Here is a 26,994-nt window from a genome sequence, read left to right as displayed (position 1 = left end):
ATACTAACATTTAGTGCTGCATGATCTGTGTAGCTGAAAGAGTATTGTTAAATAAACTGTAAACAACAAAGCTTTAGATGAGAATTTATAAAAATGTCAAGTATGGTTTTACAAGTGAGTAGCAAATGGTATTTTCCAAAATTGTATGTTAATGTTATGTACTTATTACAAAATTTATTGTATTTCTTTTCAGTCATGCTGTGTGACGAAAGGGCAAGTGATAAACAGAAAAATGGATGTGAGACAAACATCTAAGTTGACAAAGCAAGCTGCAGCAAGTACCGATGACAGGAAACGCAAAATCCAAGAAGCAGTATGTCTTAGTAGTTTAATCCAATAGTTAATATTTTCACTTATGACTCCCCACCACATCCATTTTATTTTGTTTGAATTTTAAAACTGTTGGACATGCCTCTGTGCCTATTAGCCTTGCTATATCTGTGTGTCAGTCTGCATGGAACATCTGTGGGGGAATCCCCATGCAATCACCCAGCCAGACATGTGCTGTATACCACTGCCTTTGTGAGTTTTATATATCCCAGATGACTCTGAAATTGCTGCTACTGTTCAAAAGTTAAAGGTCAAATTCTGGTAAACATGCCAGAATTGTTATGCAGTGCATACTTTTCCAAACTTGTTTAATTTTAAAGGATACTGGTATTATTGGACTGAGGTGATATTGCAGCAGAATATGATTTGAGTGTCACAGATGAATAATGTATGGTTTCTTCTCCATCCCTTCACAGTGACCAATTTAAGGCCCACATGATGCTGTTTTGTTAAAATTTGTACCTACGATTACACACAGAAATACTAAATTTCTTAAATGTTGCACTATTACTAGTGTTTTGACATACCTGATAACCATTAATTTAAAATTAACAAGAAATGCAGTTTGCAAGAATGAAGAAACCTGTGTATGAAATCTGTCGTATTTCAGTGTTGTCTTTGTTATCATATGTCACGTGATTTATTATACCCATATTGATGGGGATAGTTATTGTAAACATGAAAAAACAACTTTTAAAATGAATAATATTAGTTACATATATATGTTGAGTATTGACATTGAATCAGTTCTTAACAGTTACCACTAAGGGTCATAATGTGATATTTAAGCATCACGTTGAGGTAGTATTTTAACAACAGAATAAATGTGCATCCAAGTACACACATACATAGCAGTGATATATGATTACTGCTCAAGATAAATGTAAGATGATTTTCAAAATTTATTTTAATTTTTTTAAAATGTTTTAATGTAGATAATAACAAGCATGCAACATTGACTATTCAGTTAATGCACCAAAATAATGTAGAATTATAATGTGTGTAAAAAGTCAAGGGGCCAGATGATGGACTAAAGAGTTTGAAACATGCTGCCAAAAATTGTAAAATAAAATAAGTGTGTGAAGTTATAAAGTTTGTACAACTTTTTGAGTGGTCAGAGACAATGACAATAGCATACAATCATAAGTTGACTGCCCATTCACATTTTTCAGATGCAGTCTGTTTCAAAATCTGTGTGAACATGGGGTGTTTATGTGAGAACATTTAGAAATAATGATTTTGGTTCCAGGATCATACTCTTAGTTTGAACAGTGAGAAAGTAATTGGGTTAAGGGTACTGTCTAAAGTATGTTGTGTCATCACAGAATGTACATGAAAAGCAGAACCACAGTTTGAGAAATATAAAACTGTATTAAACTCATACAAGTATGATGGTAACAGTTATAAAATTCAAACATTTTCAGTATTTGAAATATTTTCATATTGATATTTTCTGTAGATGCACAAGTTTCAAATTCTCAAGATGCCATTATCTATTTTCTCACAGATTGCTACAATCTTTTTTGTCTACAATTTTTCTTTATTCACAAATATAAGACCCCCCTCCCCCTTTCTACACACACACTAAAAATAGAAGCAAAGAAAGTTTTATGGTTGGGTTAACAGTATTATTATTTTTGGGATGCTGAGGGTGAGAGCACCAAAATTATCATTTGAAAGAATCCTTTTTGTTCCAATGACAGATATTTGTGTTCAATCATACACAAAGCCAGTGATCATATTAACTGTACTATTTCAGATGAATTCACCGAGATTCAAGGATGACCCCTATCTGAAAGAGTTTGGTCTCTCTCTCAGTGATCAATTTGAGACAGTAGAAGTTCATACACTGGATCCGCCACAACTGGAGTATAACTGTCAAGTGGTAAGTATTTTGGAATGCTGTAAAGACATTTGTCAAAGAACAGGCTACTACAGCTCTTAATAAGGACAATTTTATGAGGAAAGATTACATGCATACATGTAATAGTATTCTGGCTTCTGGTGAGATACATTGCAACAGCTACACATGCTATAGTTATTGTATGAACTCCCATCTTGCATTCTGTTCTTTACTTGGAAGCCGGCTGTCCAGACTTTGAACTTTGCAGTTTGATGTCTGTAGAGAAATTAGTTTTGCATGAATATATTTCTGTCTGTAATAAATGAACACCAAGAACAGTGAAATATTCAAAATTGCAAAAAGTGCATTTGGAAAATGTATTTTTCACTGTAGTACATGTGCTTTTTCACTTTGGTTATCTCTTGCAGGCTTCTAGGCTTGTGCATCACAGTTTGCTGTATTACAGGTTTAGAATGGACTATGTAAAGTAAAAACTGGAGATAATTAAAATGTAGAATTGCACTATACATGTTCCACAAGAAACATTCCAAAGTTGCTTGATCATTATTATTGCAGAATAAGAGAAATGTGCGTCCAAAGAAAGGTGTTTGGAGCCCAGAAACACTATTTAGTAGTGTGGCATTGACTAGTTGGATTCTCCTAACTTAAATAATTGTATAACAAAAGAAGTCCTGAGGTGAATGAATGCTGTATCAAAAAAGTTGTCAGTGGAACCACGGTTCCGGAGAATTTGACGTAAATACGTCTATACGGAAAGGAAGTTTATATATTGGCTTTATTCTAAATATTTCCTTTATACCCGCTTTACAATTGAGTAAAGTTTGATTAAGACTTTGCTTATTTATGGGTCTGTGGTAGCTGAATGTAATGTAAGGTAATGTAAAGTAACGTAAGGTAATGTAACGGTTCCTAGGTAACCATTATTGTCGATTTGTTGATAAACAGATGAAGTTTCCTAGGTAACAATAATGCTGAGTAAACAATTGACGTTTCCAAGGTAACATAACAATGAAGTTACACTTTTTCGTTTCCCTTTTTGCCGAATGACACTGACCTTAAAATATAGACGTATTTACGTCAAAAATTGTGCATTATTATAAAATCTTCAGTTTGAAGAAAATGCTAAGAACCTCTTATAAATAGGAGGAATTGTTTTCAACTCAGTACACTTTCACAGTTAGGCCATGTAGGCAGTTGTATTTTTGATCATGGACTGTTAAATTTATGCACCCACGTCTTTGATCACAAAATTGTGGGAGAAGTTGTGTGAAGTATTCAATTAAGTATGGTATAACCTTGTCACCCTTGGTGTACTAGTGGTTAGCATGCTCACCACTGACCCAAGGTTCGCGGGTTCAAACGTGACTGAGAATGATGGATTTTTAAGGGCGATAAAAATCCATAGCACAGCCTCCTTCGGAGGAGAAGTAAAGCGGGTGAGATGTTTCGTAAGCAAAATTCAGTGGCCATTTCTCACCCAAGTCTCTCCTGATTCACTACTAGATGGCTGTGGCAGTCAAAATCAGGACTGTAACCGTCCTTTCACTCCAAACTCTCCATCAGGACGCCCGGCTGGTTACAAGGGGTTTTCTGTTGGGTTTCGTTTTGGTAGCTCAACTCATGGACTCTCGCCTTCAGGGAATATACGTGGTGGCTATGAAGGGTTCCAGGGGCAAGGTGCGAGGCGGCGGGATTCGAGGGGATGTAGTCCGATAATTCTGTATTAGTTCACTTTTATTCTTTCCTTCTCTCCTCGCCGAGTGCAGGACTACCCGCGGTCGAGACTGCTACGTAAGTGATTTTTGGAAACCCCTTGCTGGACGCACACCGCGTTCAGCAAGACTTTTGAATCTGAAGAGAGTGTTCTCACTGGCGAGTGGTTCATCACCCTAACCTTACAAATTTGCAGCCGATAGCTTATTATAAACCCATTGGTGGTTAGTGACGTGATTTATCCTAAGTCTTCTAACGGCTAAAACACATCTGGAAGAGCTTACTCAACCCACCAAGTCTAGCCACCGATCATAAAATCACCCATTCATCTAGTCACGTAGCTGGCGCCAGGCAGTCGCCCGGTGGAACAAACAAGTCTCCCAAGATGTGGCCTGAACTAGCGATACTAACCATCAACTCGGGAAAATTCAATACAATTTGATTATAAATTCCGATTAAGAAAAGCGCTACCAAAACAAAACTAACTTAGGCCCCTTTCCTTGCGTATAAACTGGAGTAATCGCCAAAAGTCCAGTCTAAGTCTATCTCAGGTCCGCCTACTCGAGAATCGAACTCAGAGTGGGCTGTCACAACATCCCCCTGAGATGAATGGAGGTCCGTAACCCATGACCGACAGCACATCGGCTTCTCCAGTGATAGCCCCACTCAACAGTTTCAACTTACACAAATACAGACTAACTGTTAAAAGAGAATTCTCTCTCCCAAAATCGAGTAACCCGCAGCGTCACAGAACTGACCGAGTCTCCCACCTGATCTCGGTTTCTGTTCCTTCCAACAGTAGCCTGCAATCGGACGTTACAGAACAACAACAAAAAAACTTTACATTGTCTAACTTATTCTACTCAAATACATATAGAACATAATGACAGTCAAATCAACTCACTCATTCACCCTCAAAACAATAAACATCCACACACAAATCACTCATCAATCACTTAATTTATATCCATGCTACACTAAATAACTTAACAATTATGCCATTACTAAATGCACACCTTACAATATACTTTCACGGGTGTCTTCTACGTAATGGATCCTGATTGGGACCTGCACTACGCTTATCTGAGCGTATCGCTACTCTACCTTCTGCATCACTTGCTCACGCAGGCTTTATGTTACTTAGAATACAACATTACGCACCCCTCTTGTTCCACTTTTCACAATAAGTAGGTGTTACGTACGTTTGGGTTTATTCCCACCACCTGTTTGTTCATTCTCTTAACAGCTGATTCTGATTAGCCTACCCTGGCGCTACTAAGCCCTTCACTTTTTACGTCGGCCCAACAATGACATCAACTAAATGGATAAGTCCGACTTTCATTTACTCACATATCACACCACCCTCACAACTTACGGAGTTTCCCCATGCCCAGTGGCATGAAACATGAATCCACAAATCAGAAGTCCGACAATGGCGGTTAGGAGATATTTTCGGTAGCAAATTTGCAACTACTAAGAAAAAAAAGATTTTTACCTTACCATATTATACTCGTACTTAGCCCAAATCCTGCTCTCCTTGCCTTATTCATTAAAGCTACCACTTAATGCCCTTCTTTTACGACAATGCTGTCCGCGAGTTTACATCTAGCCCGTCTTCACAGCCAGTATGTTTACAACCCAGTCTTGTTAGGTAAATTGCCATCCAACAGAGCATGAATCGTCGACGTAAGCAAGGGCATATCCACAGGCGTCCGCACCCAGCGTCTTTTGTAAAGCTCGCACAAAAGCTGAGAGTGAATTCTTGAAACCATACGGGGTCCTAGTAAATTGATATACCCGTGACTCAAATAAGAAAGCCGTATATTTCCTTGATCCTTCTTCCAGAGGTATCTGCAAGAATGCCGATCACAAATCGATACTAGTAATAAATTTAGATCCGTGGAACTGCTGTAATAATTCCTGGATTCAAGGGACTCTCACGCGATCTGGCAACGTATAGGTATTCACCCGTCTCGCGTCTACACAGATCCGCGGAGACTTCCCTTCCCTCATTACGATCGTCAATGGGTTAATATAGCTGGAGCTTGACACTTCGATAATTCCATCATTTAACATATCTTGAACTTGTTTCCGTACAACTGAGCGTACTGAAAATGGAATGGGGTGTGACGAAGCAGCGAAAGGCTCGGTACACGATACCTCAAATTTATATGTGAACAAGTTACACCTACCAGGCTTCGTAGAAAAGTGTTCTTTGTAGGCGACAAGCAATTTCATTAGACTACGTTTCTGTTCGTCGTCCAAGCTGCTCGCTCCCACGACCTTCAAGGCTAGGCCGTCGGCTGAGAAAGTTCCGGCGCTTTCCGGCTCACAAATTAAACATGGGTCTGGTTCCTGAATGTTACAGTGCGCCCTCTCCTCTTCACACGACCAATAGCTACTTCTGGCTACTAAATGCTCATTCTCTGGACCTAAAGAATCATTAAATAAACAAATATCTTCCGGGAACAACGCCCTACCATCCTCATCTCTCAATACTTTGTCGCTTTCGTCGTAGTGAACTGTGGGAATTCTCGTACCACGTCCTAATTCATTCATTTTAATATGGTCTTGCGGGCCTGCCTGTAAGTCTGAAAGTTCAGGTTTGCTGACACAAGCGCTACGAACGCTAGTGTAGGTCATGGATCTGTCCTGGTCTATTGTTTTAGAATTTGTGTAATCTTTGACTGTAAGTCCGGAGTTCGTCGCCAGTGCGCCCGTCTTCTTCCTTAGCCATGAGCAATGACTGCTAACCCGTCCTTGCTGCCTGGTAGTAAAGCTGCTTTCTTTAAAATCCATCGTCACTCCATAATCAGATAAGAAGTTCGCGCCTAATATGACCTCGGCCATTAGGTTCGGAGCAACCATAAAAACTTGTTCATAGTGAGTTCCACCAATATCAAATGGTATTAAAGCTTGCTTCTTAATTCTCTTTGTCTTCGCCCCCACGCAGAGATCAATACTCCCTGTATAACAGGTAAATTAAGTAACTGTGCGCCCCCCGCTATCAAATTGTCATAAATCTCTTCTGAAATAATATAAATCTCAGCTCCATTATCTAATATCGCAGTTATCTCTCTATTTTCGGCTCTCAAAACCACTCTTGGGCATCCTTTTAGATTGGTCTCGTTTATCACATACACAGTAACGTTACCCTATCCACTACTTAGTTCATCAAAGTACCCGAAAAGCAACTGTCTTCAGGCACTATGGCTCCATCTCCCTCTGACTGATCTGGGTTACTGACTGGACCTGGGCTGCCTTGCCTCACGTAGAATGACGAACGGTCCCTAACGCCACTCCGATTCAGTTTTCCGCCAACGAACAGTTGTTCCGATTGACGGGCTCGCGGAAAGTCCACATGGGTTGTATGAGCCAGCTTGTGGGCTCAAGCTAGCACGCGAGGGCTCCCCCTGTGAAGCCTCGCGTGGCTCAACAATGCCGTATCCTCTCCTTCCGGCGGACTCCCTATATCTTGGGCTGTATCTACCATTCCGACCTGCTTGTTTGAAATTCTGGTTCGCCCTATACCCAAAATTCCTAATGTGGTGTCCCCCTTGTCGATTTTTATCATATCGGTTCAGATATTGATTAGCGTTTCTGCCGTCGTTGGATCTGTAACCGCTACTTTGTTGTCCCTGGTTCGGACCTCGATTTCCGTCCCTGGCTTCCATTGCTTCCAGCTTATTTTAGAAGCTGAGGGCCTCCTGAATGGTGCGAACATTCGCGGATAATATCGCCCTCTGGACATACGGTGGGAAGTGTCCCGAGATAGCGTCAATCAAATCAAGCTCGGACAACCGCGGAGAAAGGTGTGCGGCCATGACACTGTATCTCAAAAAATGCGCGGACATGGTATCGGCTTTATTTTTATCGTATCGGTCTTGATACACCGTGCACCTGGTCCGTGACTGGATTTGTGCACTCCACAATAAATCGGTTAAGGCCCGCTTAAAGTGCTCGTAATCAGCTAGGTCCTTATATATGGCAGTACACCATTGTTTGGTGTAACAGTCGGTAACCGCCTTCATTGCCAAAGGTAGCTTTAACAACTCAGGCACGCTCTTTAGATCAAAATAGCTGTCTAACTCTGCGAAAAAATGCACGACATTTTGCTTATGGCAATCTGAAAACCTTGGTAGATCTAGGTCGCCCAACGCGTTCCCGTGACATTGATCGAAATTCCTATTGGTGAATTCATGTGTATGGGACAAATTTGCATCACTGCTGGGCACATTACACAATACGGGTAAATGTCCAACATTCACTCTACATCCATTCGTACTTCCCTGCCTATTATGCACATGATTCTCACCTAAATCTCCAACTCGGGATGAACACGATGCCTGTTCTCCGCCATTCGCTACATTCATCCTAAATGCCTGCTCGTCACTGCCAACGGACGATTCTGTCTGCACCCTATAGTCACCTGTTCTTGCAATTTATCTAGACGTGCTGAAAGTTCTTCTAGCTTAGCGGAACTGTCTCGTTCAGCTACCTTTACCTTTTCTTACAAAGTATTTATGGTTTTCTCCGTTACTCCCTGCTTAACACTTGCCATTTCCTTTCTAACTGCACTTAAATTTTTCTCCAATTCAGTCTTATGTTCCTCTAACTTTAAGCTCATTTCTTTAGTTTTGTCTTCTATTTCTTTACACAATTTACCTCGCTCCAACCTATTTTCCTCCATGTGCACTTTCAGTTTCTCATTCACACATTCTCTCACTGTATCAAACTTACTATTTACGATCTCAATTTCTTGTTGGGTTTCCGCCCGCAAAGTGGATATTTCCTGTGACAATCTACCAGTTTCTTGTTCTACCCTTTGCACCATAGATCAGTTTAATTTATAACTACAGACTTAAATTGACGAGTTAATTTCTCTGAAAATTTTTCCCATCTCTCTGCATCTAGTTTCCTATTTTCCTCATTCCTTTCTCTATCTTCCTGCAACGATCTCCATATAATAGCAAGTAGATTTGGTTGCACCCCCGAGGAATTTACATTGCCACCCTCTTTATTTGAACTAACTGTCTGTTCTATTTCTTCCTGCCTTCCCCCTGCTAAAATTTCGCCTCCGGCTATGTTTTTGCCTACCATCTCCTCGACTACACCTGGTTCTTTGTCCGCAGGGCTGTCTAACAGTTCATTGCCGGTACATGGTTCTCTACTCGGCCAGCCCAGAACCTCACCTTCCCCTTCTGATTCGTCAGCTACTACTCTCTTACTGTGGAGGGTCCTCCCAGTCATTTTGCTCACTGACCTAGTATCGGCGTTCTTTGCCAAACTTGGAGTAGCGATGTAGTCGTTCCCTGGTGTCGTGGCGGCAGTGCCACCGTGTTACTTCCTCTCGATCGCTGTTTCCTCACGCGTCGGCCGCAGTCATCGGTAGCTGGCAATCCTGCTTTCCTGCTCCTTCATCTGGTGGGATCGGGGGTCCGTGTCACGATGGTCCGGCGCTCACGGTCCCGAGTTGTGTTGCTGCCCCCGAAGTTGCTCACAGTCTCGTACGTCCTTGACCTGACATCGGTGTTCGATGTAGCACTTCCTTCTCTCCACCTATTGTTGTATGATCTCTTCACAGTTGCCTTCTCGTGCCACACGTCACGCCACTTCTTCTGTAACTGTCCTTTCACTCCAAACTCTCCATCAGGACGCCCGGCTGGTGTTGGGTTTCGTTTTGGTAGCTCAGGGGCATGGACTCTCGCCTTCAGGGAATATACGTGGTGGCTATGAAGGGTTCCAGGGGCAAGGTTCGAGGCGGCAGGATTCGAGGGGATGTAGTCCAATAATTCTGTATTAGTTCAGTTAACTTAGGCCCCTTTCCTTGCGTATAAACTGGAGTAATCGCCAAAAGTCCAGTCTAAGTCTATCTCAGGTCCGCCTACTCGAGAATCGAACTCAGAGTGGGCTGTCACAGACTGAGTAGAAATTGTGCAGAGTCAGTGGGCTGGTCGCTCACTACTCATACATGCACTCATCAGAAGACCAAGGAAACCTCCGAAAGGAGGAACTGTGCTCTGGAAAATAGCGATAGGCAATAAAAGATGAAGAAGAATGGTGTAACCTTCATTCTTATCTGTAGAATATTGAATCCTCTTAACATTTTGAAGTCTTAATCTTTTATATTTATGTCACAGTGATTTTATAACAAATCTGAAGAAAGCGGGAGAAAGTTTGGGGATGGATATTAAACATCCTTCACAAGAGCGTATGGACCCACCAAAAAATAAAAACACAAACTAGAGGAGTTCCTTACAGCATTGAAAAATGGTGGAGTTCAGCTGGTGGTAGTTGTGATTCCTGATAATGGAGATCACTATGGTGAGAGGTTGTCTACTTACAAAGTTACATTGTGTATTTAGTAACTAAGTAGCCCACATGTATTATTGGTTTCCAATCCTGGACCATATTACTTGTTGCATTGTATCCAAGGAACACTGAAATTGAAATAGCCATGAAAACAACAGTGAGTTTGATAGGTACTACAGATTGCCATCATTGACATTAAACAAATTCATAATTTTATTAATGTGCAATTAATTAGTCATTGTTTTATCATTTGAAAGATTTTTACTCCTTGGTATGCATTTTGAAAACTCACTGTAGTTAAACATTGTCAGGCTGTATACTTCTTTTTATTCCTGCCTCTTACACAAGTAAAAAAGCATATGGTATCATGTAAGAAAACTGATCTTATAAATTAATTCTGATTCCAAATCTGAGTGCAAGTGTTTCACATCACATCACTAAGCATTGCTTAGTGTATGTTGGCAACCCTGGTGTTTAAAGGCTGTGTGTCATAAACACATGCAAGTAAGTAAGGAACTAGTCATAATCTGTGCAGATTTGAGGCTATTTGTGTGTTGTGCTGGCTTTGTTGCTTTAATAACCCCCCCCCCCCCAATACACACACACACACACACATGCAAACATCAACATCAGGCAACTAACATGGAGGAATTACACCATCATGGCTGTGTGAATTTGCTTGTCTGGTTTTGTTATGTGTTTTGCCAGTGTGCAGCATTGTCACAACAGTCTGCAACAAAGATTGTAAAACAATCATATTTTCTTTATCATAATTGCCATCAAGGCAAAAGTTGGACTTCACATTTATGCTGCACCAATAAAAGGGTTATGTACAAACTGCATATTTTGATGTTGAAAACTTATGACCATACTTATGATATGTTGCAGCTGAGGTGAAGCAACTAGCAGAATTGAATGTTGGAATATTGACTCAGTGTGTGAAGGGAAGAACAATGCAACTTATGAATCCTGCCACATGTTCGAATATTCTGTTGAAAGCCAACACTAAGCTGGATGGTGTAAACCAAATTTTCGCTAAAATATCAAGGTGATCAGTTGTGCAATAAATCTTCATTTTCCTATAGCAGTTTGTAGTTAATTTTCTTTTCATTCATGAGTGATAACACATCATTGTACAGTGAAAACTCGATGCATCGTTTTTGGTGGGGGCGGGAAATGAAAACGATGAATACGGGAAAACGATAGTTGCGGGAAAGCATTAAAAACTTAAAAAAAACTGAATGTTTCTCTTTCAAAGTTACTTCTTTTTACCAAAAAAGTCTTTAATGGACAACTGGTTTGTCGAAACTTTACGTTTTAGGCCAAACAGAGCCCTTTCCACGTTCAAAATGTTTTCCTCGTCACGTTCACTAATGTTATGCTCATAAAAGAACGACTTCACTTTTGACAATGCAGCATGTGCTTCGGCAAAACTCGGCACAGCTTCAGGCTCGCATTCGTCATCTGCCTCTCCCTCACCGCTCCCAACCCCTTCGCGATTTTCACACAACTCATCAATGGTGTCGACTCCGCATGTGGCAAGCTCACTGTCTTTATTATTATTTAGTGTCCGTTCTTCTGCCCAAAAAGCGTTCACAAGTTTTCCCTATTCTCAGCTTCTCGTTTTAATTCTTGAACTACTGCCGCGTAATCACCAAATTTAATCACGTCTTTCACGGCGCCAAATCGATTCCAGTCTTCGTGAAAGCCATCATGCTCATCCACACTGACCTTAGAGTCTGCTTCTGCGCGAAGTTCATACCCGTAGCCACCTTAGCGAAAACAATTCACAACAGTTGGTTGGGAGACTTGCCGCCAAGCTGCCACTGTGAAATGAATTGCTTGTTGCACGTCAATTTTCATGTCGACATCCTTCCCAGCATCCATTACACATACAGCTGTTTGCACAAGGCACTTTCTATACAACTGCTTGAAAGACTTGATGATGCCCAAATCAAGCGGTTGCAAGACGCTCGTGCAATTTGCTGGATACTGCACGACTTTCACATTTCGTAGAAATGTCGAGTCCTTCGGATGAGCGGCACAATTATCTACAAACAGCAAATTCTTTCTGCCTTGTGCGCCCATGGAGGCATCCAGAGAACTTAAAAAACACCGTTAAGACGTCTGTGGTCATCCATGCCTTTTTGTTGGCTTGATATTTCACGGGAGGTTTTTTTATGTTCTTGAAACAACGCGGTTTTAGTGATTTTCCAACTACAATCAGACCCCGTTTGTTGCTACCGTCACTGTTAACACACAGAAGAACTGTAATCCGGTGTTTTGGACGTTTTCCCCCCGTGGCAAGATTCACCTTTCAATGCCAGCTTCCTATCCAGGAAGGCGTTGTAGAAAAGTCCGGTCTCATCCGCATTATAAATGTCCCGCAGCTCATATCCTTCCAGCAGTGTTGGCAGTCTCTCGAGCCATATCCATATCCACAGCAGCACTTTCGCCGGCTAACTTCTTGTAAACCATACCATGTCGTTCGACACTGCAAAATTTTCAATATTCAGTCTTGCGGCTATCGTCTTAGCTTTTCCCCGCAAGATGTTGCCATCAACAGGAATTCCTGAGGCCCGCGATTGCTGGTACCAAGTGAAGAGGAAACTTTCTAGCTCACTGAAAGTGGACTTTCTTCCGGTTTTCGTTTATTTGTATGAATTACTACCCTTGTCAGTTTGTTTTCGGATTTCTTTCTTCTTTGCAACTATTGAATTTAAAGTAGATGGTGCTAATCCAAGGCGCTTAGCAATGTCGATTCTTTTTACAAATGGATTCTTCTCCACTTCTTCTATGATTTTTAATATTTCTTGAAGAGTTCTGACTTGCTTTACTGGGCGAGACATGGTACAGGAATAATAACAAAATAATTAACAGGAGTAACAGGAATAACAAAATATTTACGGGAACAACAACAAAAATATAGACTGGAACAATAACAGGAAGAATGGAAATACTGTTACTGCGGAACTCGATGAAATGTAGCTGTAGAAGACAGGAGATGAACCAGAAGAATGAAAAGTGTTGCCTGCCTTTCCTTTGTACATAAAATAAAAGCATTTGTGAAGAAATTCACACTGCACAGTCATCTGACATCACTGGAAGGAAATATGAGTGCACCATAATTAAACTCATAGAATTTCTGACAATGAGCACCCCCATTCACTCCAACCATCACCCCTCTTTCCAAAAGAATCTGTGCTGGTTGGGGGACATAACAGGTTACCGCTACTGGGTATTCCAAAAACATTGTGCGTCTTTCGGTATTAATTTATCTCAAAACCCAGCATTTTAAAATCTAAAAACATCGCGCAAATTTCGTTATAATTTCTCAGAAACGATCATTGCGGGAAAATTGTGGGCCAGGACTAAGATTTTTGAACGATTGATGCGATAAAACGATAGTTCGAGGAACGATAGAAGCGGGAAAATGAAACATTATTTTATATGGATGTATCAGGGACCGAACAAAACAGAAGATGCATCCGGGAAAACGATAGTTGGTTGAAGGATGGATAGAGGTTTCACTGTACTACACAATGGCCATTGTTATATTACTGTGTAAAGGATGAGGGACACAGAAAAATTTCATCAGTGTATTAATGCAGTTTATATGTAATATCACTGCTTCAGTGGAATGAGTGTGATTCTTCTAGAAAGAAAGATGCCACTATTAGTATGTGATGTGGCATGAAGAACACATTTGAAACATCAATGTGTTGCAAAGAGTACACCTTTCTAATCTTGTTCTCTTTGCCACCTGTCCAGATCTGGTGTGAGGCCTCCAAATATACAGTTCAAGTTATTAGGAAACAATTAAAATAGTGTCACTGTTTGTCTTCTGGGTTGTAATACTGTGTGGTCTTGTAGGTTTCTATCCATAAGTTCACATGGCATATATGCCTACAAGTCCACATGTCCTTACAACCCTGAAGACCAACTTCAATAGCTTCACTGCTTTGAGAACTTCAAATCCCATGAATAAAAATGGTGTTTGATGTGGGGTGCTTTAGACATAATAAACTAGGAGATCTAACAGCAGCGTTAATCATTTGCTGATATATTAGTATGGCATATTAGCACCATTTTTCATAAAACATAAAAATTAATATATTACAAAAACTGACAATATCAGTAGATGGAATATGAATAAACTTCTAAATTTACCAAAGCTTTTTTGTGTGAAAAAATTGCCTCCCACACCTTGTCATATTGGTTGTTGTTGCACTGATGTGATCAAAGGTCATATTGCATCCTAGGTCATTCTTGCACTGTCATCTCAGGTCATGCACACTTAGTACCCACAGGAACTATAACCCCCCTACCACCAGCCACACATGTTGAGAATCCCTGCAGAAACCCCCTCATCCACATTGAGTCCCCCTGTAGATACACTGACCTGTCATGCAGGTTAAATACCCCTTCAAAAGTGTTACTGACAGACAGATCGGCATAAGGTGCTCTTCACTCACTAGAGTGTGAAGAACACAAAAAATCTGAACCTACCAGGAAGTGCCATGTTATCCAGCCCAAACAATGCAAAGCAACAAAAGAACTCAATACACTGCAATGTTCTTCCATACACATTAGTTTCTATACTTTGTGTTTCAAACTGTGCTTACCTGTGCAAACTGCCCTTCACCTACACCGTCACGAAAGAATATTATCGCCTGTGGTTTGTATCCTGTGCGTTTGTAAAAGAATAAAAGTTGCTTTTTCACGATATCTTCCAGGTCTTTAATGATCTCTTCCCCTTGAGGTTGTAATCTAACCTGGATATTGTACTGGAAAGCCTTTGGGTCATGGCTGGCAGTTACCTATTACATTCAACATCAGTGTCACTTACATTAATAAGAAAGCAAGATCATGCATGGTAATAATCATGCTTTTCTGTAAGTCAAGAATGATAACACCCTGGAATACTATCAGTTTTAAGGAGATATCATGTAAACAAAGCACTTAAAAATAATTTTTCAAGAGTACCACATACAGGATGATCCAGAAGTCATGCAACCCAAAGAATTAATGTACATATAATATAAAGTAATATACAAATCTAATGTAAACCAAACCATATGGAAATCACAGGTGTTGAAAGTGTGATCCTCCTTCTCTGTGACACAAATTCACTCTTTTAATCACATTTCTAGACACATGACGAAGCATTGCCTGGGGTATGGTTGCAATGCACATCTCAATGTTGGTTTGCAGTTCATCCAGGGTTTGAGGGTTGTTTGCATATACTTTTTGTTTCAAGTATCCCCAAAGAAAAAAATCAGGTGGCGTTAGGTCTGGGGAACGAGGTGGCTACAAACCCTTAGAAATCACACGATCACCAAAAAACTCAGCCTACATTGCCAGGGTGGAATTGGCTCTGTGTGCAGTGGCCCCATCTTGCTGAAACCAGCAATCACGTTCTGTTTCCTCCAGTAATGCAATAAACTGCATAACGATTTCCTGGTAACGTTCAGCAATAACAGTTTATCTAAAGAAAAGAGGACCCACCACGCTGCGACGTGAAACTGCACACCACACTCCAATCTTCAGACTGTGTAAGGGCACCTCATGGAAAAAGTGTGGCTTTTCAGAGCTCCAAAACCTACTGTTCTGACTGTTTACATAACCACTTAAATGAAACCAAGCTTCATCTGTGAAGAAAATGTTGTCCAAGATGCCGACACCGTCCCTCACAAGTTCTCGGAACCATTCACAGTATCGTAATCTTTTCCCTTTGTCCGGTTCCTTGAGTTCGTGCATTGTGTGAATTCTGTAAGGCACAAGCTTCAGCCGCCTCATACACCTCTGCGTTGTTCCATAACTCAATCCAGTCTGATGTGCTAATCATCTTAAGGACTTTCTGGGTGACCGTTCTAAGCACTGCCTAACTTCATTCAAATTTTCATCACTCAGACTTGATGGCCGTCCAGATCGCTTCTTGTCACTTACACTGCCTGTTTCACAAAAACGGTGAACAATTTGGCATACTGTTGATTTATTCGGCACGCGCGATTCTGGAAAACTACGCACAAACGATTGTTGGCATTCCGTGTACGAATTTGTCTTAAAATAATGTTCCACAATGAATACTCACTCCGCTTGTAAAAAATTCATCTTACACTTTCGAATGCCGTTACTCAACTGGTGAGACCTAGCAGATGTCTCAAGATCATACTGCCTGCACAACACCCGGCCGACAGTACAGTGTTGCCAATACTTACTTTTCCATGCTCTTCTGTGCGACTTTTGGATCACCAAATAACTAAACTACACTGACTTTTGCCTGCTTACGTTACTTGCACATCCAAATATTTCTTTATAATTTTGTTTTCAAACACTTGTAATTTACTGCATTCATCCTACTGAAGATAAGTGCAGATACAAGACAATCCCCTTCACAGTGAACATTTTTAATAAAAAAAATAAGCATATAATTTGGGGCAAAAGTCTTAGGTACACACATGACCCTCCCCCCTTCCATCTCTTCATAAGAGGTCATTCAGGGCCATAAAATATTTTATATATATATCAGCAATATTATCGGCACATATAGGAAAAATTGGTATAAACACGTGACCAGAATGCCTCCACACAGACTACTACTCTATGGATCAAAAATAAGAAAAAATGTGTGTGTGTATATATATATATATATATATCCCCCCCCCCCCCCCATGGCTGCTTTATTTCTTCCAGTAAACTCAAAATGCCATTCTTCATTTACTTATTAGTATTTTCTGCATACCTAACAGTCATAGATTAATTGGAATAACATACAGTTCAACAGGATAAAGGAATCTGTGTAACAAGAGATTTCTTCTACTTGGATCCGATGGCAGCATCATTATGAAATGCACTTCAAAAGGAAAAGCACAGCTACAAAAAATACAGAACTAGTATATTGGTAACAAATATCCAACAAATAGTTTCTGAATTACATTCGCATAGATACAACATTCTATGGATGCACAAATTTTGACATTCACCACAGTTATCAGATTTCACAGAAACTGAGAGGTGTGTTTTTTTCTTTCGTTCTTTCCCTCCCCATATATACCCTCAATCATGAATTTGACCTCACATTTGTTAATGAAAATAAACTTTCAATTTACAGCTGTGTAAATACAGTAAGTTGTCATCTCAAAGTAAGATACCACATTTTGCAAGTATATAAGGCAAATCCCTCAGGGGGTTGTTAGTCCCCCATCGGGCGCCTCCCCAGGTTGCGGATAGGGGAATGCTTCCCAGATATGGGTGGTACCGGGGAAATCAAATACCCGGGGCGGACAAAAACTAGCATAGTGGAGGGCAGCAGCGACCACTATTACCAACTTGAAGCGTAAAGGAAATGATCCTGGACTGGTTCGAGGCTGGATTACCACAAGCATGGCTGGAGCAGCTTTAATGGTTGTGGTACTGCGATGTGGAAAGCAAATGGAAAAACTACCACATTACTTTTTTCCAGGACAGCTTCTGCCCAACAGGAGCAGTCACAATGTGCATGATGCTTTCTCCAGAGACAAAACAATCCGGAGGTAAACTAGTCCTCCATTCGGATCTCCGGGCGAGGACTGTCTCGGGAGAGGGTATCAGGCAGGAGAATTCTTTTAGGAAATTCACCATAGGAACGTGGAACATCAGGACACTACAACAGGGAGGAAAACTGGAAAATCTGAAGATCGAAATGGATAAAAATAATGTGTGCATTGTGGGTGTCAGTGAAGTTCGATGGAGGGATCAAGGTGATTTCGAGTGTGGAAACTATCATATGTACTACTCGGGAGGTGAGAGTGCTGAAAGAGGTGTTGCAATAGTGATGCAGAAATGGATCAAGAAAAGTGTAATCAAAGTGCAAGCGTGTAGTGACAGACTGATGTATATCAAGTTGAATGCAGAACCAGTGGATATTCTGATAATGCAGGTGTACATGCCAACATCGGATCATGACGATGAAGAAGTGGAAATAATATATGAGAAGATAGAAGAAATCATCAGGACAGAAGGAAGAGGGAAAGTGCAAACCATAATAATGGGAGACTGGAACAGTGTCGTGGGGAAAGGAGCAGAAAACAACATTGTCGGCCCTCATGGACTGGGAATAAGGAATAGGAGAGGGGACATGATGGTTGACTTCTGCCGAAGAAATGGACTGGTAATCACCAACACCTGGTTCAAGAAGCATCACAGGAGATTGTATACGTGGAAAAGCCCAGGAGACAGGAGCAGATACCAGATAGACTATATCTTAGTGAAGCAACGATTTAGGAATAGCGTAAAGAATGTGACAACAGTGCCATCAGCGGACATCGACTCAGATCATAATATGTTAGTTGCAAACGTCAGCACCAGAATGAAGAAAATCAGGAGTAGGGGGGGTGAGGAAGAAGAGATGGGACCTGGAGAACCTGAAGAGCGCGCGAGACGAAGTAAGAGCAGAATTGGAAGGAAAATTAAGTGAAAGTGAAGGCGAAAGCGTTGAAGAGGAATGGACAAATGTCAAGAAGTGCCTAACAGTGGCATTAGAAGAAAAGGTTGGTAGGATGAAGAGGATACCAAGGAAGGCATGGATTACACAGGCTATGCTCGATAAGATGGATGAGAGGAGGAGATGGAAGAATATCAACAGTGAAGAGGGAAGACAGAAATATCGAAGACTGAACAACAAACTGAGAAGAGAAACAGACAAGGCGAGAGAAGATTACATCAACGAAGTATGTGATGAGATAATGACACTCCAGAGAATTGGAAGATACAATTTGATGTATGCAAAGGCAAAACAACTAGGATGGAAAGAGAACAAAGGAATTCGAACACAGGAAATAGAAGACCCATCAGGAAAGATAGTCAGTGACCAGAATGAAGTTAAAGCTGTGTGGGAAAATTATATTGAAGAGCTCTATTACAAGGCCATTCGACAGGATGAGATGGAGATGGAATTGGAGCCAGAAGAAGAAGTAGAAGAGGTCAACAAAGGTCCAGAGATACTGAAGAGCGAGGTAGAGAGGGCCATAAAGGATATGAGAAGAAGAAAAGCTATGGGAGATGATGAAATCCCATCGGACTTATTGAAAGAACTTGGAGAGAAAGGAGTGAAGGTTCTTACTAGACTCGCTAACAAGATATACACCTCCGGTGAGTGGCCCAAGGACTTTCTGGAAGTAACAATGATTCCATTACAGAAGAAAAAGAATTCCAAGAAGTGCGGCGATTACAGGACCATCAGCCTAATCTCACATGCGGCGAAGATAATGACTAGAATACTGACTAAAAGACTAGAAAAGAAGATAGAAGAAGTGATGGGAGACGACCAATTTGGATTCAGGAGAGGAAGAGGAACCAGAGATGCCATCGGAGTTATGAGAATAATTTCAGAGAGAGTTCTCGATGTCAAGGAAGAAGTATGTGCCTGCTTCATCGACTGGAAGAAGGCTTTCGATCGAGTAAAATGGAAGAAATTAATGAGGATCCTACAGAGAATTGGAATTGATTGGAGAGATAGAAGACTAATCAAAAACCTGTACATGCAGCAAAAAGTCAAAGTGAGACTGTACTCAGGAGACACCAACAGCGTTGAGATAGGTAGAGGTGTAAGACAGGGATGCTGCTTATCACCAATTCTTTTTAACCTGTACGGGGAATGGCTTGCCAAGGAAGCTCTGGAGGGAACAGGAGACTTCAAAATTGGAGGAAGAATGATAAAGACTGTAAAGTATGCAGACGACTTAGTGGTATTGGCAAAGGAAGAGGAGGAATTACAGAACATGATGGACAAGTTAGTGGAAACAGAGAGTATGGAATGGAAATCAACATTGAAAAATCAAAGGTAATGAGGATAGCACCGAGAGCAGAACCATTGAACATTGTAATTGGAAACCAACAGATGGAGAATGTGGAGCATTTCAAGTACTTGGGAAGCATAGTCACGACGGACGCCCTATGCACCAAGGAAGTAAAAGCAAGGATAGCCATGGCCAAGGCAGCTTTCGTCAAGAAGAGGATACTTCTGACCAGCAAGTTGGGCTTGGAGATGAAGAAGAAACTAGTGAAGTGTTATGTATGGAGTGTCGCGCTGTATGGAGCAGAGACTTGGACACTCAGGAAGAAGGAACAGAAATACCTGGAGTTTTGAAATGTGGTGTTGGAGAAGAATAGAGAAGATCAGGTGGACGGATCGAGTGACCAACGAAGAAGTATTGAGGAGAGTCAACGAGCAAAGAAACATTCTGCAGGCGATTACACGAAGGAAAGCTAACTGGCTGGGACATATTATGAGAAGGAATGGGTTACTGAGTGATATCATCGAAGGCCAGGTTGAAGGAAAGAGAGGACTGGGAAGAAGATTGATACAGCTAACCGACGACCTTAAACAAGGAAAGAAGATGACGTTCCAGGAATTAAAGCGAGAAGCCGAGAATAGGGACAACTGGAGAGCTCTTTTTGGGCAGAGCAATGGACCTGTCGTAAAACAGAACACAATAATAATAAGGCAAATGAAAAAATGGCTGTTTTATTTATCTTGATTATATAGCAGATAACAGATGGCCTAAACAAGTGCTAAAGCAGATGCCACCAGAAAGGAATAATAGAGTAAAACCAAGAGTGGAATGGATGCAAGGAACCCAGGATGAAATGGCAAAAAGAAACAGGAGAAAGACGATGGATGGAGAAAACGGCAGCTGGGAATCTGAAGACGTCTATGACATTAACACACACACACACATATACATGTGTTGTGAAAATATTACGATATGGTAATAGTTTCTGAAGTAGACAATAAGAAGTACAGAAATCAGATAAATTAAAAATATTTACAAAAATTACAACATTAAAACTGTAAACAACTTCACAGCACAAAATACTCACCGCAGCAACTGAAGGAATGTCAGTCTGGTCAGCTGATGGATGGGTCACATCAGCTCCTACTATCATGACAGGGTTTTTCAAACATGGTGGCCTAATAACAGAACACAATGATTCTTGAAACTTTAATTTTGTCTGAAAATCCAGCAATGACAAAGAGATGAATGGGCAGAGAAAATGTTGCTGCTACATGACAATGCCAGAACCCATACCAGCTGCTGAACAAAGATGACTTGCAGACAGTGTCTGCAAGTCAATGTGTAACATCCCACAGAAAACTGGCTTGGAGGCATGTTTACAAGAAATAAAATAAAAGGGGAACTAGGAACATTTTATGTGAGGAAGAATGAAGGCAATGAACAACTTCTTAAGAAACAAAATGAAAAACCAATTATAAACACAAAATTAAAGACTGCTACCATTCCAGTTCTGGGTGATATTACTGTTGTGGTGGGTTGATATTCTGATGTTTCAAATAATCTGGCTGTTTCCATGTTCAAACAAAGTGACTGAATATGTCAAAGCACCAATATTATAGATAAGGGCCAGGAAGCATTGGGAAATTGATACATTCTGACTGGTGAATGTGTGACCAGCAGGAAAGCAAATAAGAATTCAGGTCCCTTTTCAGGGCCATCATTCTCAAACTGCTTCTAGAGAGAGTTAGTGAAACAGATGAATGAACTACAAATATCAGCATCAATTTGCTTATCAATGGAGAAAAAGAGATTCTCCAGAATGTCAGCAAACTAGACAACTACAGTGAAACCTCTATCCATCGTTCCCCAAACTATCGTTTTCCCGGATGTATCGTCCGTTTTGTTCGGTCCCCGATACATCACATATAAAATAATGTTACATTTTCCCGCTTCTATTATCATTCCTCGAACTATCGTCTTATCGCATCAATCGTTCAAAAATCTCAGTCCTGGCCCACAATTTTCCCGCAATGATCGTTTCTGAGAAATGATAACATGTATGCCTACATGGCCTAACTGTGAAAGTGTACTGAGCTGAAAACAATTCCTCCTATTTATAAGAGGTTCTTAGCATTTACTTCAAACTGAAGATTATACAATAATGCATAATTTTTTTGTTACAGCATTCACTCACCTCACATCTTCTGCTGTTGTTCATGTATCTATTTTCAGGATAGCCCACGAAGTCAATGCCATACTACTAAAGAGTGCTTCTGGGCTCCAAACACCTTCCTTTGGACTCACATTCTCCGTACTCTGCAATAATAATGATCAAGCAACTTTGGAACGTTTCTCGTGGAACATGATAGTACAATTCTACATTTTAATTGTCTCCAGTTTTTACTTTACATAGTCCATTCTAAACCTGTAATACAGCAAACTGTGATGCACAAACCTAGAAGGGTAGTAATTCATGCAAATAAACGAAAACCGGAAGAAAGTCAACTTTCAGTGAGCTAGAAAGTTTCCTCTTCACTTGGTACCAGCAATCACGGGCCTCAGGAATTCCTGTTGATGGCAACATCTTGCGGGGAAAAGCTAAACGATAGCCGCAAGACTGAATATTGAAAATTTTGCAGTGTCGAACGACATGGTATGGTTTACAAGAAGTTAGCCGGCGAAAGTGCTGCTGTGGATATGGATATATGAGGAAGAGGCAGACGACAAATTCGAGCCTGAAGCTGTGCCGAGTTTTGCCGAAGCACATGCTGCATTGTCAAAAGTGAAGTCGTTCTTTTATGAGCATAACATTAGTGAACGTGACGAGGAAAACATTTTGAACGTGGAAAAGGCTCTGTTTGGCCTAAAACGTAAAGTTTCGACAAACCAGTTGTCCATTAAAGACTTTTTTGGTAAAAAGAAGTAACTTTGAAAGAGAAACATTCAGTTTTTCTAAATTTTTAATGCTTTCCCGCAACTATCGTTTTCCCGTATTCATCGTTTTCATTTCCCACCCCCGCCAAAAACGATGCATCGAGGTTTCACTGTACAATGATGTGTTATCACTCATGAATGAAAAGAAAATTAACTACAAACTGCTATAGGAAAATGAAGATTTATTGCACAACTGATCACCTTGATATTTTAGCGAAAATTTGGTTTACACCATCCAGCTTAGTGTTGGCTTTCAACAGAATATTCGAACATGTGGCAGGATTCATAAGTTGCATTGTTCTTCCCTTCACACACTGAGTCAATATTCCAACATTCAATTCTGATAGTTGCTTCACCTCAGCTGCAACATATCATAAGTATGGTCATAAGTTTTCAACATCAAAATATGCAGTTTGTACATAACCCTTTTATTGGTGCAGCATAAATGTGAAGTCCAACTTTTACCTTGATGGCAATTATGATAAAGAAAATATGATTGTTTTACAATCTTTGTTGCAGACTGTTGTGACAATGCTGCACACTGGCAAAACACATAACAAAACCAGACAAGCAAATTCACACAGCCATGATGGTGTAATTCCTCCATATTAGTTGCCTGATGTTGATGTTTGCATGTGTGTGTGTGTGTATTGGGGGGGGGGGGGGGGTTATTAAAGCAACAAAGCCAGCACAACACACAAATAGCCTCAAATCTGCACAGATTATGACTAGTTCCTTACTTACTTGCATGTGTTTATGACACACAGCCTTTAACCCGTCGACGTGGTTTTACGTGTACACACGCGGGCATTTAAATTAAATTTCTTGTGGTTTTACGTACAAACACGCGAGCCTCAAAGCCTAATTTAAAACGCCCATAAGTATGGAATAAATAACGCCAGCGCGATGAGATTTGTTCTCGCCTGTTGTGGAAATAAAGCTCTATGTGTATACATGTGGCAACAGGGTTACATTCCAATGACCTGAAAGGGAGAGTCTAAAAATAAACGCCTGACCTGGTAGTGTACAATGGCTCTCCCTTCGACAAGCCGTCCTTTGGCGGAGCTTGAAGAAATACAAGTTTTAAATGAAGTTTTAGAAGATGATAGTATAAGTGAATATAGTTCGGACGATGATAGTGTATTTGACATTGATTATACACAGTTTGTGACACCGGGAACTGTCGTGTTTAGCAATAGTGATTGTGATAATGGTAGTGGCGGTCGACAGGACGACATCGTACAGGCAGGTGTGGTTTCCAACAAGTTTTTGTGGGAAAATATACTCATTTCCTGCTTCACGAGAAGCATTTTTTAATATATGTGGTCCCCAGTTCGACACTGCTGAACTAGATGTCGTGAGTTCATTCGAAAATATTTTCGATATAGCACTTGTGCAGCACATTGCTGATCAAACCAACAGATATACTCAACAAGAAATATCAAAAAGTGCCAATCCTCTCACATTTCGCTCTAGGATTAGAAAGTGGCAAGATGTTACAGTGGACGAAATTTACGTTCTTTTGGCTCTATTTATGTTGATGGGCATTGTGCAAAAGCCTACACTTAGATCTTACTATTCAAAGAACCGGCTGTTGTACACTCCATTTTTTTCTGAAACTAAACTTCTAATCGACTTGCTTCCACTGCTCACACATCTCATCTTATAAGGTAAGATTATAAAACCATCTTTTAAGAGGATTTCAGTGAAAAATTCATAATTATATCTCATATAGTTCAAAAGTTATGAAAAAAAGAGTATTTTACAGCAAAATTTAAACGGGCATTTAAAAAATACTACCGCAGGAATAGCACAACAGCGGTATATGCAGGGTATTTAAACAACCACGTCGACGGGTTAAACACCGGGGTTGCCAACATACACTAAGCAATGCTTAGTGATGTGATGTGAAACACTTGCACTCAGATTTGGAATCAGAATTAATTTATAAGATCAGTTTTCTTACATGATACCATATGCTTTTTTACTTGTGTAAGAGGCAGGAATAAAAAGAAGTATACAGCCTGACAATGTTTAACTACAGTGAGTTTTCAAAATGCATACCAAGGAGTAAAAATCTTTCAAATGATAAAACAATGACTAATTAATTGCACATTAATAAAATTATGAATTTGTTTAATGTCAATGATGGCAATCTGTAGTACCTATCAAACTCACTGTTGTTTTCATGGCTATTTCAATTTCAGTGTTCCTTGGATACAATGCAACAAGTAATATGGTCCAGGATTGGAAACCAATAATACATGTGGGCTACTTAGTTACTAAATACACAATGTAACTTTGTAAGTAGACAACCTCTCACCATAGTGATCTCCATTATCAGGAATCACAACTACCACCAGCTGAACTCCACCATTTTTCAATGCTGTAAGGAACTCCTCTAGTTTGTGTTTTTATTTTTTGGTGGGTCCATACGCTCTTGTGAAGGATGTTTAATATCCATCCCCAAACTTTCTCCCGCTTTCTTCAGATTTGTTATAAAATCACTGTGACATAAATATAAAAGATTAAGACTTCAAAATGTTAAGAGGATTCAATATTCTACAGATAAGAATGAAGGTTACACCATTCTTCTTCATCTTTTATTGCCTATCGCTATTTTCCAGAGCACAGTTCCTCCTTTCGGAGGTTTCCTTGGTCTTCTGATGAGTGCATGTATGAGTAGTGAGCGACCAGCCCACTGACTCTGCACAATTTCTACTCAGTCCTGATTTTGACTGCCACAGCCATCTAGTAGTGAATCAGGAGAGATTTGGGTGAGAAATGGCCACTGAATTTTGCTTACGAAACATCTCGCCCGCTTTACTTCCCCTCCGAAGGAAGCTGTGCTATGGATTTTTATCGCCCTTAAAACTCCATCATTCTCAGTCACGTTTGAACCCGCAAATCTTGGGTCAGTGGCCAGCACGCTACCACTAGACCACCGAGGGCAAAAAGACATGTTTTCTGTTGTCCCAAAATTTTGTTACCAGTCACTGTATTGGATGTCTTAATCAGAACTTTCTTGCACTGCTAAATGCATCACAAACAGCATCAAATGATTTTTATGCTAAGTAATGTTTGAGAATGAACACACATTCTGCTCACACCTGCACATCTTTTACACAACTGTCATAGCCAACGGCCTATAAACAAGGGTGACCTTGACTCAAGCGGCATGAGGGAGGTTTGGGAGAGTCTATTAAAGATTCATATTTCATTTTTGAACCATAGTACGATCCGGCTCTCTACAATTAGGATACCTTTCTCTGTATCTTTTAAAAGAATCTGTAGTATTTCCACCTCTCTCTCCATGCACAAGATTCAATGTTTACTAATCCAAGAAATGAACAGCCCCTTCTACACAGTACTGGTATGAAATGTTTCGCCAAACTAAGACTGCTTCTGACTCACTTGAAATGTACAAAGTATTAGTGTTTATTTGTCTATGTATGTATTTTGAGTAGACTGTCAGATGGCCATGCTTCAAAGGCCAAAGGGGAAACAGCAAATGGGTCCCTATGATGTTGTATTTTGTATGAAGATATTTTCCCACCATTTGCCTGGAAAAACTGAAAAAATCTCAAATAGGAAAGTAAGATTTGAACCCAGAATCTCCAAACAGTAAAACAGGTGTTGTAACTACCATTAAATTGGTGTATCACTTAAGAGACCAGCGTGCGGACAAGAGGAGAAAACTAAAACAGATCTTAAAGAAATGGTGTTTAGGTACATTCTAAATTCAAATTACACAAGACAATGCCCAACAGTGAGACTCTGACAATACAGTGACGAACCTTTGGGCTCCATATAAAGAGGAAATACCTTGGCTGACTGGGTGACAAACAATTTTTCAAGAAAGACCCTGCACTACGCAGTACGTTTACTTAAGTATGATACTCACTTCCGTTCAACTGCACATTCAACAACTTTGTTCACTTTGTAGGTTCTCTTTGCTTGTTGGCACATTTGGAAGCATATAATCAACCTTAAGGACTAAAACAGAAATTTGTTGAAAATAAGTTTGCCTCATATCACTTATACTTATGCATGCTGCCATCA

General features: G+C 40.3%; 1 protein-coding gene and 1 pseudogene across 5 annotated transcripts in view; one reads left to right on the top strand and one right to left on the bottom strand.

Moving 5' to 3' along the window:
• LOC110840700 (uncharacterized) overlaps positions 1-26,994 on the bottom strand; it is a 49,794-nt pseudogene that overhangs the window by 11,900 nt on the left and 10,900 nt on the right. Inside the window, exons 10-14 of the transcript XR_015534419.1 lie at positions 26,837-26,928; positions 25,256-25,347; positions 23,134-23,293; positions 21,083-21,173; positions 14,845-15,039 (exon numbers count right to left, since the gene is read on the bottom strand). The product of XR_015534419.1 is annotated as an uncharacterized LOC110840700 (transcript). The remainder of the gene's footprint in view (positions 1-14,844; positions 15,040-21,082; positions 21,174-23,133; positions 23,294-25,255; positions 25,348-26,836; positions 26,929-26,994) is intronic.
• LOC110840438 (protein argonaute-2-like) lies at positions 154-11,231 on the top strand. Of its 4 annotated transcripts, none has more exons than XM_087346519.1 (3): positions 154-313; positions 2,090-2,215; positions 11,108-11,231. In XM_087346519.1, the coding sequence occupies exons 1-3, from the start codon at positions 233-235 to the stop codon at positions 11,114-11,116; spliced, it is 216 nt and encodes a 71-aa protein (XP_087202645.1). In that variant the 5' UTR covers positions 154-232; the 3' UTR covers positions 11,117-11,231. The 4 variants fall into 4 exon arrangements, 3 of the variants coding, with proteins under 3 accessions (XP_087202645.1, XP_087202647.1, XP_087202644.1); XM_087346521.1 differs by having other exon boundaries at positions 10,048-11,231; XM_087346518.1 differs by lacking the exon at positions 11,108-11,231 and having other exon boundaries at positions 2,090-2,419.

The sequence above is a fragment of the Zootermopsis nevadensis genome, unplaced genomic scaffold, assembly GCF_977971745.1.
Source record: "Zootermopsis nevadensis isolate Lab colony 2312 unplaced genomic scaffold, Znev_1.0 Znev_ptg000010l, whole genome shotgun sequence".
NCBI lineage: Eukaryota > Metazoa > Arthropoda > Insecta > Blattodea > Termopsidae > Zootermopsis > Zootermopsis nevadensis.
The sequence above is the reverse complement of the archived record's forward strand: the minus strand, read 5'-3'. Positions and strand labels throughout refer to the sequence as shown.

Coding starts and splice junctions, on each gene's coding strand:
- LOC110840438 (XM_087346518.1), top strand. CDS start 233: ATGGATGTGAGACAAACATCTAAGTTGACAAAGCAAGCTGCAGCAAGT. Junction 314..2,089: donor AACGCAAAATCCAAGAAGCA/GTATGTCTTAGT, acceptor GTACTATTTCAG/ATGAATTCACCGAGATTCAA.